Here is a 22,705-nt window from a genome sequence, read left to right as displayed (position 1 = left end):
TGGGGAGAACTCAGTTGAACAGAACGACTCATTCTCTCAGTGTTCCAGAGAAGGGACTTTAAAAATAGCATTATGTACCATTTTTAGGCATTACCATTTTTTATCCAAATAAAAAGAATGCACTTTCAACTTGGAGCAATGGAAGTAGATGCTCTGGGCCTAAACTCTTCCTTTTTAGTAACGAAAAACGTCAATATCCATTTGGGTTTGATCTGATCAGTAGATATTCTATTTTAGTCTTAGGAATTTCAAAGAATGCTGTTTCTTCTTCTTTTCCATTTGGAGCTAAAAGAAAACCAGAGATTATGGTTTATGTGTATATGCCTATATGCCTCATCAAGTTCCAGATCGGTGTTCTAATCATCAAATTGAATCATGTCTACAAACAAGGTTGCCACACTGTTAGAAATGAAATCTGATCCCTATCAGGAAAGCGAGAAAAGTGGTAACAATCTGACTCTGGGGTGGGAGTATAAAACAAGCAAAAAAGTACAGCTGATCCTTGAACAATACAGGTTTGAACTGCACGGGTCCATTTATACATGAGTTTTCTTTTTTTTTTTTTACTATGGGTCCACTTATACATGAATTTTCTTTATTATTATTATCATTATTTTTCTGAGACAGAGTCTCGCTCTGATACTAGGCTGGAGTGCAGTGGCACAATTTCAGCTCACTGCAACTGCCACCTCCCAGTTTAAGTGATTCTTCCGCCTCAGCTTCCTGAGTAGCTGGGACTACAGGCACGCGCCACCACGCCCGGCTAATTGTTGTATTTTTTAGTAGAGACGGGGTTTCACCATGTTGGTCAGGATGGTCTCAATCTCTTGACCTCGTGATCCGCCCGCCTCAGCCTCCCAAAGTGCTGGGATTACAAGCGTGAGCAACCGTGCCCGGCCTTTTATTATTATTATTTTTTAAATTTTCACAATGTCAGCCCCAATTTTCTCCCCTAATTTTTATACATGAATTTTCTTCTGCCTCTGCCACCCTGAGACAGCAAGACCAACCCCTCCTCTTCCTCGGCCTAGTTACTCAATGTGAGGATGGCAAGAATGAAAACCTTTATTATGAACCACTTCCACTTAATGAAAAGTAAATATATTTTCCTTTCTATGATTTTCTTAAGAACATTTTCTTTTCTCTAGCTTACTAGCTAACTTACAAAAGACATGTTAATGGATTATCTTATTGGTAAGGCTTCCAGTCAACAGTAGGCTATTAGACAAGTTTTGGGGAAGTTACGAACAAATTTTTGACTGGGCCGGGGTCAGACCAACAACCCCTAACCCCTGCATTGCTCGAGGATTAACTATACATATAATGAACATGTTAGGATGTTAGGAGTCTCTGAAATAAGCACCAGTTGAAGTATGTGTGGCATATTCACCATCATGCAGGTCCCACACAAATAACTGGGTTTAAAAATATGTTGGGAAGTGAAACAGGAATTACCACTCACTTAAAATATTTGGCTTATTAGAATGCTACTAAAAACCTTTTGCCAGCCTGGGCAACATGACAAAGGGCTGTCTCTACAAAATATAAAACAAAACACACACGCAAATGTTAACCAGGCATGGGGGCCCCCACCTGTAGTTCTAGCTACCAGGAGGTTGAGGGGGAAGATCACTTGAGCCTGGGAGGTTGAGGCTGCAGTGAGCCATGACCACAGCACTAAACTCCAGCCTGGGCAACAGAGTGAGACCCTGTGTCAACAAATAATAATAATTTAAAAAACCTTTTGAAGAGCTGTGCGTCTTCTACTGACATTCATGTGATAAAGATGCCAAAACTTATATTAGAACATGCTTTTTTTCTTTGAACTCCAGTTAAGAGTAATGGAAAAGCATTCAGGCTCTATCTATCAGAGACTCTGATCATCACTAGATTTATCATTTAAAAAATGAAATCAGAACAGTTAAGTTTTCAGTCAAATATCTAAAACGAATGAGAAGTTCCTGAAGTCCTAAACTAAATGTCTCATTGCAGACATTCCATTGTAGAGATATCTTACGTTCCTTTCTTAGAAGTGAGGCAGGTATTGGCTACTTATAAAACTGGTGGAGGAAGGAAGTGAATCAGAATCCTTACTACTAACAAATAGTCCCTAATAAAGATCTACATGTTCATGCGCATAGAATGCAATCACTGGGTAATTATCACACTAAAACGTCAGGTCAGGTCTTCTTATAAGGAAAGATCATATAAATATTAAGGTCCCAAAGATAGAAAATTCACTTTTTTTTCAGTCTGTCATATAACCAAAGAAAATTCATTATTTCTCTTCATATCATTTATCCTCCAAAACTTTTTTTAATTTTTTTTTTTAACAGAGATGAGGTTTTGCTATGTTGCCTAGGCTGGTCTTAACTCCTGGGTTCAAGCAATCCTCCCACCTTAGCCTCCCAGAGTGCTGGGATTACAGGTGTGAGCCACTGTGCCTGGCATCCTTCAGAAATTTTATCCAAAAAATAATCAGTACCAGAATGAATACTATATATTTAAATTTCAGGGATGAAGGGAAGTGGAAAATCTCAATTTTTATATTCCTTCTTCTAATGTCTTCTTCCCTCATAAGTCTTTTAAATTTCGTACTGGAGTTCTAATGTAAGAATCGTCCCAAGATCTTACCCTCTACCCTCTCTTCTCCCTCCACACCATTAACTCTTTGAAGATCTCGTTCACATGGAAGTTTCACCTACCACCACTAGAAAGATGATTTCCAAATGCCCAGTTCTTTTCTTTTCTCAGGTAGGAAAGAAAAGTCCGAGTTCAAGTCACCACCTGGGTATATCCCTTTGCATTTCAAACTTCAAGTACCTAAAACCAAAGCTAACTCTTTTTTCCCCAAAGCCAGTTTCTTCTTTAGAATGTGGTTCTGTAATGATACCATTTACTTCTCAATCCTCGGACTTAAAACCTTTGACTTGGTCATCAATCCCCATTTTTTTGACCCCCATTATATTCAATCACTAAAATCAGATTTTATTGATTTCCCTTTTGAAAAGTTTTTGCCTTTCATTTCCTACTTTTATTACCTATGTTCAGTCTTTGCCATTTCATCCTTGAACTAATTTGTCATTGCCTTCTAAAAACTCTGTGCTCTCTGCCCACTGCAACTAATTTAATAAAATTCCAATTCCACTAGGTCAGTTTTCCTAAATCATTACTTTCACATTCCTTACATAAAGCTGCCAGTGGTTTTTAATTGGCATTAAGATGAAAATCCAGACTCGAATTATTAATGTCTAAGGTCCTCCAATATCTGTTCCCAAATTACATTTCCAGCCTTATCTTCCATGACTTCTCCAAGAATGTCCTGCTGTGGTCCACCAACTTTACTGACCTGCTGCTCAAACATGCCTTATACTTCCTGCCCAACCATGGGGCCCTTTTTTCCTTTTCTCCTATATAAATGCTGCTTCTTCTAAGATCACTTTATTTATTTATTTATTTTTGAGATAGAGTCTTGCTCTGTCGCCCGAGCTGGAGTGCAGTGGCATGATCTTGGCTCACTGCAACCTCCACCTCCTAGGTTCAACCAAGTCTCCTGCCTTAGCCTCCTGGCTAGCTGGGAGCACAGGCATGCACCACTGTGCCCAGCTAATTTTTTGTATTTTTTAGTAGAGACAGGATTTCACTATGTTGGCCAGGCTGGTCTTAAACTCCTGACCTCAAGTGATCCACCCGTGTTGGCCTCCCAATGTGCTGTGATTACAGGTGGGAGCCACTGTGCCTGGCCCAACATCACTTTAGACCAGGGTTTTTTCAGTATTAGGACTACTGACATTTTGGGCTGAATAATTCCTTGTTGTGAGGGCCTGCCCGGTGTACGGAGTGTTTAGGCATCATCCATGGCCTCTAACTACCAGATGACAGTAGCACTCCCAGCTGTGACAAGCAAAAATGTCTCCAACCATTTCCAAATGCCTTCTAGGGGGCAAAAGCACCCACTCTTTTGAGAACAGGGCAGCTCCCATCAACAAAGAATTATCCAGCCCAAAAGGTTAATAGTGCCAAGGTTGAGAAACGGTCCTATACTAGTGTTTTTCAAACTGGAGGTTACAGCTTGTTGACAGATTGTGAAATCAATTCAATGGGTTTCAAAGCGCACTGAAAAAGGAAACAGCAGAAAGTTTCAGGTTGTATTAGCAGTAGTAAGGGCAAGTCATTTAAAACAAGTTGTTCTGTTTTGGTTTTGTCCCACCATGCCCATGTTTTGGATTACACCGCCAAATGCATTTCTTATTCCGAGTCTTGGTCATCCAAGGCTACAGACACTGCTTTAGTCACTGGTCTCACACTCCTCTGAGCTCCTGTGACTACTTAGTATTTCTATCATTCCTCCAGCTGCATTTCTATTATTGTTTAACGTTTAACTTGCCTTCTTAAACAGTTGTGTATTTACGTCTTACTCCCTAAATCTGGAAGAATCTCGATGGCAGGGCCTGGATTTCATGTACTTTGGAATCCTCCACAAAAATATTTTACATAAAGTTATGTTCCCAGTGCTTTTTTTTTTTTTGGTTTTGACTTTAACTCAGGAACTTGACAAAGCCATTTGGGAGGTTTCTAGAATAACTTTTGAGTCTAAACTTGCCTGCAAAGAGATCCTGTGGCTCTTGGTCTTGTTCTTCATGGACCCCATTTTCTTTGGAGCCATTGTTGATAGGAAAAAGGGATGTAGTTCTCTTTGGAGACTGGTGCTTACTCTGAAAACAAAGAGATACTCTGAATACAACATTACCATGAAAAACAAACCCAACTTGCCTAGAGAGCAACTTTTAATGCCTCCCTCAATCGCCACCAATCAACCAGTTCAATAAACAGCAAATCATTATTAGTAATGTAGGTGCTGCCCAGGTAATGACAGAGCAAAAGTAAGTCCATACATTTTAGGGTTAATTTCTAACAACATAACCTTGCTAAAATGCCCTATCCCAAAGCACATGATGCCAACATGGGTCTGTGTACACACAGATAATTTTCAAAAGAACCTGTCCAAATGTATTTCTCTTTCTCAGCTGATGACCTTTGTTCTTTCAAACACTGACTGTGCACATTCTAGTGACCAGGATACCTCTCCGGAATCCAGAATTCACGCTCTGACCCATGCTTACTTTGTGGCCCTGGCTAAACGTTTAACTGAAGCCCAGTTATGTGGATATTCCCAACCCATCTGACACGCAAAGGAAGGTATAACACTACGTTCTAAAGCTGTTTCTAAGTATAATTGATCTTTTCATTCTTAACTCACACAGATATAATTTTCAATAGCACCCTGTGTCAAGCTAGGAGAATAAAAACTAGTCACGCTAAGCCTAGTGGGTACATGGTGAAAATACAGTCAGTTCATGGCCTTTATTCAAAGTTCAGTGATCAGCCTCAAACAAGGGTAGGGTGGGTCCCCAGACCGGTACCAGAGTGAACAAAGCTGGATTGTGCAGAACATGAACTGAAAGCTGAGAATCTGGCTTCAAAAGCTGTGGTGTGGTATTGCAGGGTTTTGAAGTCAGACCCTAAGGGCAAATCAGTTAAAAGACCTGGCTTAAGGAAACTTTTATGAAACATTTCCTTAACAAATCTGAGAAAGCTTGTTCCTTGGAGACAGACCTTTTCTGACCCAGTGAACAAAGTGAAATGACTGATCTATTTGGGTACTCCAAATTTGCAAATAGCTTCATCCAAATATTGGGGCCACATTTCAGAAAAGAAACCCTTAGCTGGTCTGAAGGTAGTGAGTTAACTCAATTGATGGTTTTAGTTACAGATCAAACTCCTTGTTCCATATTTCCCCACTTCTCTCTACTGCACTTCACTAGTCTTAAATTTTTTTGAAGAGAAAAGAACAAGAAAAGAAACATACCAATATTTAGACTTATATAAACAATGCTTCTACTGGAACTAGTCTATGCTAATGAAGTTTCATGAACACTTAGTTGTATAAGCTTAAACGTTGTTCCAAATCTGTTAGAGACAGTGGTCCTGTCCTCTAGCTGCTTCGACACTCTTGAAAACAAAACTGAAAAATCACTGCAGAAAGACAGAGACAGGATAAGCAGAAAAGCAGTATTTCCCTTTTGCTTCACACATCACCAATCACCAACCACCTTCTGCCACAACTACTTCCTTCCCACACTCTTGCCCAGTACACAGATCTCATATGAAGCCACCTGATTTCATTCACTTCCCACTGACACCAGTCATCTCCAAATGGAGATCTATGAGATTAAAATCCAGTATGCATTAAGAATACATGTATATAGTAGCCAGTAACCCATGGGGGAAACTAAAGCAACAGAAAAGGTTAGAATTTAGCCATTTAAAAAATGCCTAGAAGGACCCATTCCTGTGATATGAAGATGAATAAAGCCAGCTTTCAATTTCTGATCTACCACCTAAACTTGGAAGGTTAATGACTACAAATGTTTTCGGGAGCAGTGTTAGAACAGCAGTCTATCTTTCCCTCAAGAGACAGACCCACATAAATGGAATACTGCATTGATAACTAGAGTACTAATACCTCTCTTCCTCCACCCAACCCTCTTCAAAAAGCCCAAAGTGTGGCCAGGTGTGGTGGCTCACACCTATAACCCCACCACTTTGGGAGGCTTAGGTGGGAGGACTGCTTGAGCCCAGGAGTTGGAGACCAGCCTCAGCAACACAGTGAGACTATGTCTCTAGAGAAAAAAAATTTTTGTTTAAGTAGCAAGGCCTGATAGTGTGCACCTGTAGCCGCAGCTACTCTGGAGGCTGAAGTGGGAGGATCACTGCAGTGAGCCATGATCACACCATTGCACTCCAGTCTGGGCAACAAGTGCAAAACCCCATCTCAAAAAAAAAAAAAAAAGCAGTATTATTGGACATAATAAGTTTCAAAGGCTCTACCAAGCTCCCTCCCAGAAAGACCAACAATTTATATTCCCCCAGAAGTGTGTAAGAGTGCTGCATCCACAACAACACTAAGCATTCTCTCTCTTAAAAAATCTTTGTGCCATGCGCAGTGGTTCATGCCTGTAATCCCAACACTTTGGAAGGCAGTGGTAGGCGGATCACCTGAGGTCAGGAGTTCGATACTAGCTTGGCCAACATGGCAAAGTCCTGTCTCTACCAAAAATACAAAAACTAGCCAGGTGTGGTGGCACATGCCTGTAGTCCCAGCTATTTAGGAGGCCACTGCACTCCAGCCTGGGCGACAGAGACTCCGTCTCAAAAAAAACCCAAAAAACTTCACTAGGTGGAGTGTGAATATTCCTTTGCACTTGTTTGCTAGTCATTTGAACCCATGACTTGCCTTGATATTCTTCACCTATTTTTCTATGCTAAGTTGGCATTAGGTGTGCATTTTCTTTCTTTCTTTTTCCTTCCTTCCTTCCTTAGGTGTGCATTTTCTTTCTTTCTTTCTTTTTCCTTCCTTCCTTCCTTATTTTTCTTTTTCTTAGTTGGAGTCTCGCTTTGTCACCCAGGCTGATGTGCAGTGGCGTAGTCTTGGCTTGCTGCAACCTCTGCCACCCTGGTTCAAGCAATCTCATGCCTCAGCCTCCCACATAGCTGGGACTACGGGCGTGCACCACCACACCCAACTAACTTTCTTGTATTTTTAGTAGAGACGGGGTTTAACCACGTTGGCCAGGCTGGTCTCAGACTCCTAACCTCAAGTGATCTGCCTGCCTTGGCTTCCCAAAGTGCTGGGATTACAGGTGTGAGCCACCGTGCCCAACCTAGGTGTGGATTTTTCTTACACATAAATATGTTAACCTTTTATCCTGTATACTGTTCAATACCCCTCCCTAATGTTTTCATTTTTGAAAAAAATTTTTTTTTTGAGACCACTCTGTCACCCAGCCTGGATGTAATGGCATGATCTTGGCTCACTACAACCTCCACCTCTCAGGTCAAGCAATTCTCCCACCTAAGCCTCCTCAGTAGCTGGGATTACAGGTGCCCGCCACCATACCTGGTTCATTTTTGTATTATTAGTAGAGATGGGGTTTCACCATGTTGGCCAGGCTGGTCTCCTGACTTCAGGAGCTCTGCCCACCTCAGCCTCCCAAAGTGCTGGGATTACAGGTGTGACCCACCGTGCCCAGCTCTTTTGATACTTTATTTTTGTGCCTAACAAATTTATTTTCAGCACTGGAAAAATTAAGTTTTTTTTTTTTTATGCTGAAGAGTACCTTTTACACAGTTGGCATTCAAGGCAAAATATTATCATCAAGTTTTACTTAAGATCAGATTTTCTTTGTTGTTTTTTCTTTTTTCTTTTTGTTAGGATCAGATTTTTAAAACAACTGAGCAGAACCACTTTTAAAGAAGAAATAGACCCATGCTCACAGTATCCTATATTCACATAGAGCTGTCAACAGAAAACAAGTCTTCTATGAGATTTGAGTCCATAGTAATAGCACGTTTTCAAAATACAAAGCCACCTGGACATTATAACACATTTTATATGCTATGACTAAGGTTAAAAGGCTGATTATTTATTAGTATTAAAGTGTAGAAAGCTAATTTTAATAAACAGTTAAAATTTTATAAAGAACTTATTTTGAGAGAAGGGGAAAGCACATTGATTACACTGAATGGCAAAACCAATACGAAAAATAAGCCTTGCTTTATAATTCATATTCTTAAAAAACTCCTTAGCAGTCAATATGTCACATAACTATTCACCTGTGTGAAAAGGGCTAAATTTTTAGTCAACGAACTGTTCTCTGTGATGAAAATACTGTTTGTGATATAGGGAAAAAAAAGCCAAAGAACTGTCCTTGCTTTTTTTTTTTCTTTTAGCAGCCAAAAACCCAGCTGGGATGTCCAACACTTGCTTACTCCCTTTGGCTATTAATTCTAGCCAGTGGTTCTACTGATAAGCCTGTTTAAGAGTTCAGCTGCTTCTGTTTATAATTAAAAGAGGATACAGACAGACCAATACTAATTTGCAGACACGTACTAGAAAGATGTGCCAGAGAGAGAGAGAGCACTTTTGTTAGGAGCAGATATTTCTCCACAATTACCAGCCTCAAAGCCATTCTAGGCCACTAGCACAATTTTCTTAGCTCAGAGAAGGACAGGCATGGGCTTGCTGCCCCTCAGGGCTGATGCAGACATTCACTGCTTGAAGTACTGCTGTGATTCAGGGCAGTTTCCCTTTAGGTTGTCCAGTTGTGATTCTTCCTCATGTTGCTTAAATACTCTTTGCTCCACGCAGAACCCTTGCATTATATAGTCAAGAGCTCTCAAAAGGGTAGGTCCTGTTAAAACTCAACTGTATTTAGAGGTCAAATCCACATTAAATGCTAAGGTAACATGGCTTTTGGTGGACTAGGTAACTCATTTTTTGAGGAAAAATTAGGATAGTTTATAGTAAGGCAAGATAGAGCTAGGAGTTGTGTGACCACACTAATGTAACAAGCAAGGACAATTAGAAGTAAGTCAATCCCAGGAGCTATACCCAAATTATAAGGGGGTAGCCATGGAGTCTTTAAAAATTACGCTGGAAGAACTTAGCATGAAATACTGCTGGTTGGCCAAGTGCGGTGGTTCACTCCTGTAATCCCAGCACTTTGGGAGGCCGAGGCGGGTGAATCACAAGGTCAGGAGTTTGAAACCAGGCTGACCAACATGGTGAAACCCCGTCTCTACTAAAAATACAATAATTAGCCAGGCATGGTGGCGTATGCCTGTAATCCCAGCTACTCAGGAGGCTGAGGCAGGAGAATCGCTGAAACCCGGGAGGCAGAAGTTGCAGTGAGCAGGATTGTGCCACCATACTTCCGCCTGGGCAACACAGTGAGACTCCATCTCAAAAAGAAAAAAAAAAAAAAGGAAGAAAGAAATACTGCTGGTTCTGCCACCTTTACTTCTAGGGAAAAATGAGTGAAGCAGGACAGACTATTTGTTTTTATTGCTTCTGCAACAAATTATTACAAATTTAACAGTTTAAACAATGCAAATTATCTTATAGTTCTGAAAAAGTCCAAGGGGTTTTGCTGGACTAAAATCAAGGTGTCAGTAGCGGGGAGTCCCTTTCTGGAGGTTCTAAGAAAGAATCTGTTTCCTTTCCCTTTCTGGCTTCTAGGGTTCTTTGGCTCACAGCCCACTTCTTCCATCCTCAAAGCCAGCAATGTTGCATCTCTCTTCCCAACTCTTCCATATGTCTTTCATAGCCTGTCTTACATTTTTAAGGACCCGTGTGATTATACTGTCCCATCCAGATAATCCAGGATAATTTCCATATCTTAAGGTCTGCTGATTAGCAATCTTAATTCCCCCTTGCCACGTAACCTAACATATTCACTGGGCGGGGGGTGGGGGAGGCATTTTTCTGCCTACAGCAGAGAATGACTCCTCTCCCACCACATTTCAAAACTGGCACAGATGCACTAAAAGTATTTGTGCTTGAGTGAACGAACATTCAGTGTTTAACTCCACAGTTTAAGGAGTTAAACTAGGGGTTCTTATCTTGGGGCCCATTAGCCACATATTTCAGGGGATAGTCTATGAACTTGCATGGGATTAAAATTATTATTTCATTTTCATTAACCTTGAACTGAAAGTTGGCATTTCCAATGATCATAAAGATAGGCAACAAACCATGATCGTAATAGCAGTACCTGAGACTGTAACTGATACTAGGTAATTTTATATGAGATTATAGTTTTTAGATCTCCAAGTGTCACTGATGCTCATCTCTATTTAAGTAAAATATTAAGTTATTAAATATTAAAACATTAAGTTATTAATGTGAAATTCTTTAATGTATTAAAACCATATTTTAATATAATTGGTTTCCTTCATAATCTCATGTATTTTATTTTATACATTTAAAAACATTATTCTGGGAATGTGTCCACAGGCTTTACTAGCCTGCCAATTGATATAACTTGATTTTTTTTTTTAACCACAGCACAAAAAACGTAATAACTTCTGAGCTACAGAGGGACTAATGAAAATGGAAAAGGGAGAGCTGGAAGGATGGAAAAATAGCGCAAAGCTGACCCTCGAGCTAGTTAAGGAAAAGCAAGGCCATTAGAGACCTTATGAGCCCCCAAATTTAGCCTCGGACATTCTACTGAATTACTGGTGTAATTTCCCAACTAAACTTTTTGGGTCTCAAACTAACAAAACTTAGATGGGCCTAGAAAACCGCAGAAGGATCAGAGTACTAACGGGTGGATTACCTTTCTAAATTAAAAAAGCAAACCCAGTTCAAGTCGGCTCTGAAAGCAGAATGAAGCTCCAGCTGTCCATTTGACTAAGCAAAATCATAAGCCAGAAAAAGCTGAGCAACAGCTTTTCCTGGAGATGAGATACTTGTGGCCACTTGCTCTAGCACCTATCAACTACTCATGATTTCTTTATGTCAAAAGTTATTTAGGAGTACTGAGAAGCTTGAGAACCAAGGCGGAGAGATTGTTTTTTCTTCTCCCCAATCTAACCTAATGAATTACAAATGGCCAAGTTATCAGAGTGGCCTTACCACCTAAGTAAGCGAAGGGTTGGCAACCCCTTACAGAAACCAGAAGTCTGATTGCAACCTTTATTGTTTCTCTCATAAGCCCCAACCCCTATATATATATTTTTATTTTTAATGTTTTTTGAGACAGAGTCTCACTGCATTGCCCAGGCTGGAGTGCAGTGGTATAATCTTGGCTCACTGCAACCTCCACCTCCTGGATTCAAGTGATTCTCCTGCCTCAGTCTCCCCAGTAGCTGGGACTACAGGTGCATGCTACTACACCCAGCTAGTTTTTGTATTTTTAGTAGAGACAGGGTTTTGCCATGTTGGCCAGGCTGGTCTTGAACTCCTGACCTCAGGTGATCCACCCGCGTTGGCCTCCCAAAGTGCTGGGATTACAGGTGTGAACCACTGTGCCTGGCCTATTAGCCATCTTTAAAAGTTTCTCCCTTTACTCCAAAAGTAGTCCTTTATAATTACTTTTATTAGCGTTTCCTCCATAATTCTGAAAGCTAATTGCTAGTACAATACAATGATCAAGAAATTAATGAGTTTATATACTTCACGGAAATCTAAACTTATGAGAAGTAAAACTTGTTTACTATTTGAGCTGAGCACTAAAATGAATTGCTGCATATACCTGCAACTTTTTTCAAGAATCTGTTCACTATAGGTTGAGAACAGTGGCTCACGCCTATAATCCCAGCACTTTGGAAGGCAAGGCAGGCAGATCACGAGGTCAGGAGTTCAAGACTAGCCTGGACAATATGGTGAAACCTCGTCTCTACTAAAAATACGAAAATTAACTGGGCATAGTGGTGGGCGCCTATAATCCCAGCTACTGGGGAGACTGAGGCAGGGAATTGCTTGAACCCGGGAGGCGGAGGTTGCAGTGAGCCAAGACTGTGCCACTGCACTGCGGCCTGGGTGACAGAGCAAGATTCTGTCTCAAAAAAAAAAAAAAAAAAAAAAGAATATGTTCACTATAATGTGGAATTTCAGATCTGATCTGACCACTTCATGTAATGTTAACTCCAAAAACAAGTGTTTGAGCAATCCCTGTAGAAAACACTACACACTAGAGGGAAACTTACTCATGACTATTTCCTAATATTAGCTGTAAATGACTAAACTAGTAACTAAAAAAACTAAGCAATATACCTTTGTTTAAAGGTACTTTTATATAGATTCACTTTCAGAAGTCTAGCTAAGACCAGAGAAGGGTTAATATCAAGAAACTTAATGAGGATAGGTTACATCTTTGGGTACAGCCACCCATGCATATTTCACAGAACAGAGAATTAAAGTATTAGCCAGCTGAACCATAAATCTCCTTATGGTTTTCAGTAAAACTAACAAACTCTGTCCAGATCTAAAGAAGTTATCCTATAAACACTCAAAAAGAAATAAACTGCTTAAGTTGACAGTCTTTCCATAAAGCATAAACAAAAATACGAGGCCCATTTTTATAGCTGAGTACCACCAATTTTTAAGAAACAGATCATTCCAGTTGTATAAACAATCTTGAAAGAACAGAAAAAGAAAGTACCATATAATCTTAATCCCCAAACCATACAATTCTACAGGTTTATCTTATGAACATAGCTGTAAAAGAACAAATGTTGGCAAGGATATAGAGAAATGGGAACACTCATACACCGTGGGTGGGAATGTGAAGTAGTACAGCCATTATGGAAAACAGTATGGAGGTTACTAAAAGAACTAAAAATAGAACTACCATAGCATCCAGCAACCCCACTACTGGGTATGTATTCAAAAGAAAGGAAATACATCAAAGTATATATACTTCTTCTGCATGTCCATGTTTATTACGGCATACTATTCACAAGAGTCAAGATACAGAATCAACCTAAGTGTCCATGAATGGATAAAGAATATGTGGTATAGGCCAGGTGTGATGGCTCATACCTGTAATCCCAACAATTTGAGAGGCCAAGGAGGGCAGATCATTTGACCCCAGGATTTTGACACCAGCCTAGGCAATGTGGCAAAACCTCATCTCTACAAAAAATACAAAAATTAGCTGGGCATGGTGGCATGCATCTGAAGTCTCTGCTACTTGGGAGGCTAAGGTGGGAGGATCAGTGGAGCACAGGAGGTCAAGGCTGAAGTGAACCATGATTGCACCATTGCACTCCAGCCTGGGAGACAGAGCAAAACCCTGTCAAAAAAAAAAAAACACCAAACCCCCAAAAACATGTGGTATATATAAAAATGAACTATTTATTATTCAGGCATTAAAAAATAATGAACTCTTGTTATTTAGAGCAACATGGATGAAACTGGCAGTCATTATGTTAAGTGAAAAAAGCCAGGCACAGAAAGACAAGTATCAAGTGTTTTCACTCATATGTGGGAGCCAAAACATGGATCTCACGGAGGTAGAGAATACAATGGTGAATCCCAGAAGCTTAGAAGGGAAGGCCGGGGAGGATGAAGACAAGTTGGTTAATGGGTACAAAAATACAGTTAGATAGAAGGAATAAATTCTAGTATTTGATAGTATAGAAGGAAGATTATAGTCAGCAATAATTTATTGTATATTTCAAAAGAGCTAAAAGAGAAGAATTCTAATGTTCTCAATGCAAAGATAAATGTTTGAGGTGATGAATATCCCAAATACCTTGATTTGGTCATTATACCATGTATACAGGTATCAAAATACCATGTGTATTCCAAAAATACAAATAACTGTATCAATAAAAAATATAAAAGAGACAATATACTGTAACCTTGTTCTATTCCAGTAAAGCAACATTAAAAAAAAATTCACCATATAACAGATTTAAGACAGAAACCCTATAACCAAGAGATGTCAAAAAATAATAAAATTCAATAGATATTTTAAAATTCCTATCAAGACAGCAACAGAAGGAAACGTTAAAAAAAACTTGATAATATCTACAAAAAAATCTTTAACAAGCATCATTCCTTTAAAAATGTTTTTCTTTTTATGTTTAGTTGACAATTGTACATGTTTATGGGAATCCAAGTGATATTTCAGTATGTGCATATAATGTACAGTAATCAAATCAGGATAATTAGTATATCTAGCATCTCAAACATTTATCATTTCTTTGGGCTATAATCATTCAAAATCCTCTTTCAGCTTTTTGAAAATATACAGTAAATGTAGTTAACCACATTCATTCTGCAGTATGGCAGCAGGCGAGGTCATTCCTCCGATCTAGCTGTAATTTGGTATCTGTTACCAGAGGTTGGTTAGGATACAAAATTAAACAGGTTTTAAAAAGCTGAGGGGGGACTATAAAATGGTGCAGCTGCCATGGAAAGCAGTATGGAAGTTCTTCAAACAACTGAAAATAGAACTGCCACACAATCCAGGAATCCCATTACTGGGTATATATCCAAAAGCATTAAAGGCAGGATTTTGACAAATATTTTCACAATCATGTTGACTCAGCACTATTCATAATAGCCAAGAGGAGGAAAGAAACCCAAATGTCCACTGGCAGATGAATAAATAAAATGTGTTACATACATTCAGTGCAATATTATTTGGCCTTAAAAAAGAAGGAGATCTTGTCACACGTTATAACATGGACCAGCCTGGGCAACCTTGAGGACAATGTGTTAGTAAAATAAGCCAGCTGCAAAACAAATACTGTATGACTCCAACTTTTTTTTTTTTTTTTTCTTGAGGTGGAGTTTCGCTCTTGTTACCCAGGCTGGAGTGCAATGGCGTGATCTCGGCTCACTGCAACCTCCGCCTCCTGGGTTCAGGCAATTCTCCTGCCTCAGCCTCCTGAGTAGCTGGGATTACAGGCACGTGCCACCATGCCCAGCTAATTTTTTGTATTTTTAGTAGAGACGGGGTTTCACCATGTTGACCAGGATGGTCTCGATCTCTTGACCTCATGATCCACCCGCCTTGGCCTCCCAAAGTGCTGGGATTACACGGTGGCTTGAGCCACCGTGCCCGGCCTGTATGACTCCAACTTACATGAGGTTTTGAAAATAGACAAACTGACAGAAACAAAGTTAGAATGCAGATTGATTACCAGGGCCTGTGCAAGCTGTTTAATAAGTATAGAGTTTCAGATTTGCAAAATGAAAAGGTTCTGGACTTGTTTCCTAACAATGTGAATATAAACTATGTACTTAAAAATGATTAAGATGGTAAATTTTGTTATGTGAGTTTTATCTTAATTTTTTCAAAAAGGTTTTTTGGGCCAAGCATAGTGATTCACACCTATAATCCTACCACTTTGGGAAGCCAAGGTGGGAGCTCGCTTGAGCCCAGTAGTTAAGAGACTAGTCTGTGCAACATAGGGAGATCCCATTGCTACAAAAAAAAAAAAAAATTAAAAATTAGCTGGGCATGGTGGCACATGCTGCTCAGGAGGCTTAGGTGGGAGGATCACTTAGCCCAAGAGGTAGAAGCTGCAGTGTCTCTGGCCTGGGAGACAGAGAGAGACCTTGTGTGTACGTAAGTATGTATGCATGTATGTATGTATATATGTATTTATTAACAAATCAGTAAAAAGCTTTTGCCTACTCTTGCAAGATGTTAAAGTGATCACAGATTTAGGACTATTTCTGAAAGACCATGTCCTTTCCTGCCTTAATACTAATACATAACTTACATCACTCTCTGAACTCTTTTGTAGTCTTCACTAATTCTTTTGAGTCTCTTTCCTTTTTTTTTTTTTTTTTTTTTTTTGAGATGGAGTCTTGCTGTCATCCAGGCTGGAGTGCAGTAGCATGATCTCAGCTCACTGCAACCTCCACCTGCTGAGTTCAATCGATTCTCCTGTCTCAGCCCCCACCAGTAGCTGGGATTACAGGTGCATGCCACCATGCCTGGCTAATTTTTGTATTTTCAGTAGAGACAGGATTTCACCATATTGGCCAGGCTGGTCTTGAATTCCTGACCTCGTGATCTGCCCACCTCAGCCTCCCAAAGTGCTTGGATTACAAGCGTGAGCCACCGTGCCTGGCAGAGTCTTTCCCATTTAAGTAACTGGTTTATACATTCTGAGATGCATGTCTAAGACTGCTCTTTCAATGATAAATGAAACCACATTTTAATTACTGAATTAACAAAGCCTCCTCGGCTGTAAAAGAGAGCAGATGGGATGATTAACAGCAGCAGTTGTATCAATGCCCAAAAAATGACAGGCATGCCATAAATTAGTTTTAAACTTTACATGCATTAGCTTCAAAATTCTTCAGGGCCCCTCTGTCTCCAATATGCAACAAAATAAAAGATGAAGATTAACTTAAATTAGTAAAATGCTATTGAAGTTGGCTGGGCATAGTGGCTCACACTTGTAATCCCAGCACTTCCAGAGGCTAAGGCAGGTGGATCCCTTGGGGTCAGGAGTTTGTGACCAACCTGGACAATATGGTAAAACTCTGTCTCTACTAAAAATACAAAAATTAGCCAGGAATGGTAATGCGTGCCTGTAATCCCAGCTACTCAGGAGGCTGAGGCAGGAGAATCACTTGAACCCAGGAGGCAGCGGATGCAGTGAACTCAGATTGTGCCACTGCACTCCAGCCTGGACAAAAAGACTGAGAATCTGTCTCAAAAACAAAAACAAAAGCTATTAAGTCATTAAGTATCCATTTGATGGCTTTAGCTAATCAAATAGATATTACTAGTTTTGTTGTTTTTTGAGGATGGGGTTTCACTCTTTTGCCCAGACTAGGTGCAGTGGTGCAATCCCAGCTCACCACAGCCTCAAGCTCCTGGGCTCAAGTGATCCTCCCACCTCAGCCTCACAAGTAGCTGGGACTACAAGCTTACGCCACCATGCCAGGCTCATAATAGTTAGTTTTGACTTTGATCAACTGTATTACCCATTTTTAAGGTTAACTTTTCTAATCCACTATTAGATTTTGTGGGTTTTTTTGTTTTTAGAGTAATCCAGTTTACAAAATGCTCACTAACAAAGAAGCTCATGCCTTCAAAAAGTAAGCACTCTTTAAATGTTTATTATGGAAGAAACTGTTCTAAGTGCTTTGCAGGCATTTTAATTTAATCTTCACAATAGTGGTAGAGGTAAATACTAATATCATTCACTTTTTCTTTTTTCTTTTTTTTTTTGAGACAGAGTCACACTCTTGTCACCCAGGCTGGAGTGCGGTGGCATGATCTCGGCTCACTGCAACTTCTGCCTCCTGGGTTCAAGCGAGTCTCCTGCCTCAGCCTCCCGAATAGCTGGGACTACAGGCACCCTCCATCAGACCTGGCTAATTTTAGTATTTTTAGTAGAGACAGAGTATCACCATGTTGGCCAGTCTGGTCTCAAACTCCTGACCTCACGTGATCCGCCCACCTCAGCCTCCCAAAGTGCTGGGATTGCAGGCAGGAGCCACTTAGAGCCTCACCAAGCCATATTCACTTCTTACAGGTGAGGGAACTGTAGAGAGTAATTAAGTACTCTGTCCAAGGATAAACTAGCAAACCATAGAGCCTAGATTTAAATCAGACTTCAAAGCCTACACTCTTACTTTATTCTTCAATGTTGTTCTTTAAAATACCACAAGCACTTCAGTCCTATATCTTCTCTGGCTCACAACTAAAGCATTCATTGGATTATAATTTGTTCTTTATGGCTGTTTAACAAGACAGTTAAACTAGTACGGTACCTTGGGGTCTTGGCTTCCTGAAGATTAACATGAGGTTGGGTAGCCAGAAAAATGGCTTACAGGTGGTATTTTAGTTTCCTTAGCAACTCAGTTTTCTTAGATAATATCTAAAAAAAAATTTATGCTTTCTGTGGTAGAACAAGGTCATTCTGACCTCCTTACCTCCCTTTTAGCTGGAAATTAGGCAAATAATTTTTACAGTCTTACAAAAAAAGAGGTATTGATAACTCCACAAAGTATGGTAAGATGAATTAAACTGAAGCCTCCAGCACTTCTTTTTCTAAAATTCTATTTATTTATTCAGAGACAGTCTCGCTCTGTCACCTAGGCTGGAGTGCAATGGTGCAATCTTGGCTCACTACAACCTCTGCCTCTGGGGTTCAAGTGATTCTTGTGTCTCAGCCTCCCTATCTGGGATTATAGGCGCACGCCACCATGGCTGGATAATTTTTGTATTTTTAGTAGAGATGGGGTTTCGCCATGTTGGCCAGGCTGGTCTCAAACTCCTGACCTCAAGTGATCCTCCTGCCTTGGCCTCCCAAAGTGCTGGGATTACAGGTGTGGGCCACTGCACTTGGCCACTGCTTTAGATAACTCTAGAAAATAACTCCTCACCCTTCCAGGTTCCTTTTTGGAAAATAAATCAACGTTTGCCAATGTAACCAATCACTTTCAGTGTCAGAGTTTCTGTTTTCATATTCTCAGTCTGTACATCATTCAAGCGGTTTTAAGGAAGAGACTAAATATTTATTTTAAGTAACATGCAAAAAGGCTAAACTAGCAGCAAGAACTATTATTTCTCAGGGCTAGTGGCATGCACCTGCAGTCCCAGCTACTTGGGAGAAAGGGAGGATCCACTGAGCCCAGAAGTGCAAGACGAGCCTGGGCAACACAGGGAGACTACATCTCCAAAAACAAACAAAGTTTTTCCTGTTTTATGACAGTCACAAAAAGTTATTATTTTTCAGAATAACACACAGTTTTGACAGTTTTAGTTGTTTTATTAGAATTATCAAGCACCATATAAGCTGAGATTATGGACTCAATTTCTGAATACAGGGCAAGGAAAATCTGACATAAATGAAGAAAGCCTCAAACTTTTTCAGACCACATGTTGCAGAAAGAATTTATAGCTGTTTTATTATTCAGTTGGTTACACACTGAGTAGCTACTATGAAGAGAAGCATTATGCAAAACAGATAAATTCACAGACCCAGCATTGAATTTTACAGCGTGGAACAGCCTGTACCAAGTGGTATGAGTAAATATTCTCATAAAACAGGCCAAAACATCTCTACTGGTTCCATAGCTGATTACTGATTTCCACATTACAAAGATTAGATTTTCCCAATACCTAACTCTCATTAGAGACCCGGATATTTATTATTGAGGCAGGAGAATAGCATCTGGAGGCAGGGAACTTAAGGACAATCTGTGCTGAATCAAGGAAAAACACTAAGGTTTAGGGGCAGGGAATCTGAGGCCAATTTATGCTTTTTCTTTCTTTCTTTCTTCTTCTTCTTCTTTTTTTTTTTTTTTAAGACGGGGTTTCACCATACTGGCCAGGATGGTTTCCATCTCCTGACCTCGTGATCCACCCGCCTCGGCTTCCCAAAGTGCTGGGATATGCTAACTTTCTAAAACAGAAAACATCCCTGGGGACAGAGAATCTAAGGGAACCTAAGGCTAATTAAGGCCAACTTCCTGAAGCTAAACCAAAAGGAAAACCCCATCTCCCCACAACCAAATGGCAAAGGATCAAAGGCTCTATCCCTGCAACCCTCCTGTTCCACCACTTCTCAGATTGAAGGGAAGAGTGCCTTAGATGGGCCAGGCCAAGCAGAGACCATTCGTTCATCTGTACAGGACGCTAATTCACCTCAGCCTTTAATTAGCCACATACCAAATCCTTTATCTAGATAAGGGGTAACCCATAGGAACCCCAAAAGGAGCACTTAAAACCCAGAAAACTTTGTAAGTGGGCTCTTGGGCCCCTTGCTCTGGCCCACTCTCATCCTGTTCAGTGCTTTCTCCCTTTAATAAATTCCTGCTTTCGTTGCTACGTTTCTGTTTCATTCCTTTGTTATTTTGTGCATTTTGTCCAATTATTCAAAACGCCAAGAACCTGGACAACTTACAGTCAAGGCCTTCCTACTACTAACACTACGGGAAAACACCATTACCTCCTCACATTTCAGATTTGCTCCCAATGAGGTACTTGGGCACTTGAACGCATCCTTTTAAAAGGGAGAAAGCTTTCTGATCCGTATAGTGCTTATCTGGCAGAACCTCTCTCCACCAGCCTCTGATCTCTGGCCTGATTTTCCCAGAGATCGGAGGAATCACAACTTTTGTAAACTAAGACCCAGAAAGGGCCTTTGGTTACTGTCGGTAAATGCTGGGCTAATCAAAGAATTGGTGGGCGGGTCACCACTCCAGGCTACTCCACGTAACGTTATTCATCTTAGGAGTAAGACTGGAGAAAGGTCTGGATCCCATTCGCTTATTCTGACCGACTAAATCAGCCTTGGCAGGACAAGACCAGCAAAATAACTCCGTGGATCCGTGGAGTCACCACACTGCAGGGTTAAAGGACGGCGTCGGCGGCTCTTGGCTATTAGGGACCTAGCTGATGAAGGCACCACAACCCTTATTCTTTACTCTTCCCGACTGGGGGCCGGGAAGCCAGGCCCTATCGCTCTGAGCACATCCAGAGTCCCCGGGCCCCGACTGCTGACACCGAGGCAAGATCTCACCGGGCCCACTCTGCCCAACCTCCCCGATTCTCGCTTAGCCTCGCTTCCCTTTCGGGGTGCCCTTTCGCCTGCTACCCCGAGGGGTGAGAACTCACAACCATCGCGGCGCCGGTGAAAATGTCCTCCCCCTCGGTGTCGCTGTCCCCAGCCTCAGGTTCTGATCCCCCGGCCGCCCCCTCGGACTCCGGCTCCGGGCCGGGGAAGGGCGGAGGGAGTCTTTCCGAAGCGCTACAACCACCACCACCCGACGCCATCTTCCTCCACTCGCGGCGGAAGCCGCAACAACAACTTTATCGAGAGATAGCGCCGTGAGCAAAGCGATCCAACGGTGCGAGGAGTGGGAGGGCCGCAAGGGACCGGGTGGGATCCGAGGGGCGGAGGCGCAGGGGCGGGGCCTAGGCGCTGGGTGCTGCGCGGCACCCGGCCAGTGGAGGCTGCCCTGCAAATCAGAAGCCCGGATCGCGATGCTGAGATATTAACGCGGCGGGGGGGGGGGGGGGGCGGGGGGGGTGCAAAGAGGCAGAAAAGTAGGAGTTAGGGGGTGCTCAGGTTCCTAGGGCCCTTTGTGCTCTGAATAGCTTTATCTAACAGGCTTCTAAGAGTTCGTCTGAATGAAGGAATGTCACTAAAACCTTTGAAAACCTCTACGTGCCATCAATCCATGCCAAGCACAGTGCCCTCACAGAGAGTGTATAAATTATTTCGATTGAGGTCTGTGAACAAGACTGCAAGAAAGTTTCACCACTTATTCCTTGGGCAACATTCAGTTAATTCGGTAATATAGATATTGAGCATCTATTGTGTGCCTGGCACCTTAGTTTCAGATACAGAAATAAGCTCCCGGCCCACTAGGTGCTTACAACTTACTAAGGGAGAAAGTTATGTAAATCGACAATTCAACATGTTCAATGCTATGATGTGCTCTGGGAGCACAGGGAAAAGAGATAATCAACTCTGGAGAATTCATAAGGCCTAACAGAGGAAGTGAGACCTCAGTGTATTAGATGTGGCTGGAAAAATATTAGGATTATCCTCTCAATTGCTGTGGAGTAACTGGAGTGAAATAGACGGCAGGGAAATTATTAAACCCTGACCAAAATTTCCCTGGGACCTAAGCTGTTCATTGGTGATTCAAAAGCCTACATCAACTAGACATGACTGGAGTTTAAAGATAAATAGGCATGTTAGGAGGGGGCAATTCGGCAAGATAATCCTATCTTCTCAATAGAGATGGCATTTGTCACCAACTTCGACAAGAGGTTTAGTGAGTTTGTTTGTAACTGCCAATTCAGGGATGGGCTCCCTCACAGGTCAGGGGAGCTGTTTATCTTTGTATCTTCCATGCCTATGGATCACTCCTGGCAAATTAGTACCTATAACTTTGATCGGAGGGATGGGTGGATAAAACAAAATCATCGATTTTGTTACTGGCATCCATGACACCCTCGAACACCAGAGGGCTTAAGATAACACTTTTAAGGATGGCGATCTCCATTATGTCACAACTGTATGCATTAGACACAGGAAACGTTCTCCTGCTCTAAGTTGTTTTTGAAGGCCATTAACAGAAATATTCGTTCCAAGGTGGGAAGCTGTGCTGGACTGAATCCCTTAGGAGACAAGAAAGCCAAAAAGCCCTCCGCATGCCATGCCTGACTACCTTACAGGCTTCCCATGACATCCCTTTTCAGAGCAACTGACACCCACTTCCTGTCCGATCAGGAAGTAAGAAAGATTTTGGCTGTTAGCGTAGAATAACTGTAGAGTCTCCGTGCTGAAAACCTCTTCCAGCACTAGAACTCAAGATCTCCTTTCCCCTACCTCTTCGGGATTTATCTTTAGCTTATCA

General features: G+C 41.2%; 1 protein-coding gene across 2 annotated transcripts in view; it reads right to left on the bottom strand.

Moving 5' to 3' along the window:
- Nucleotides 1-22,705, bottom strand: part of SNX1 (sorting nexin 1) — a 43,760-nt gene that overhangs the window by 20,699 nt on the left and 356 nt on the right. Inside the window, exons 1-2 of one of the 2 annotated variants that reach the window (XM_002753217.7) lie at nucleotides 20,952-21,142; nucleotides 4,604-4,715 (exon numbers count right to left, since the gene is read on the bottom strand). In XM_002753217.7, the coding sequence (XP_002753263.1) occupies nucleotides 4,604-4,715; nucleotides 20,952-21,110 (271 nt within the window). In that variant the 5' untranslated portion in view covers nucleotides 21,111-21,142. Of the gene's footprint in view, nucleotides 1-4,603; nucleotides 4,716-20,951; nucleotides 21,143-22,705 lie in introns of those variants that run through there. The other variant, XM_078333335.1, reaches the window with a different exon arrangement.

This window comes from Callithrix jacchus, chromosome 8 (genome assembly GCF_049354715.1).
Source record: "Callithrix jacchus isolate 240 chromosome 8, calJac240_pri, whole genome shotgun sequence".
Taxonomy (NCBI): Eukaryota; Metazoa; Chordata; class Mammalia; order Primates; family Cebidae; genus Callithrix; species Callithrix jacchus.
This window is presented reverse-complemented; position numbering and strand designations above follow the sequence as displayed.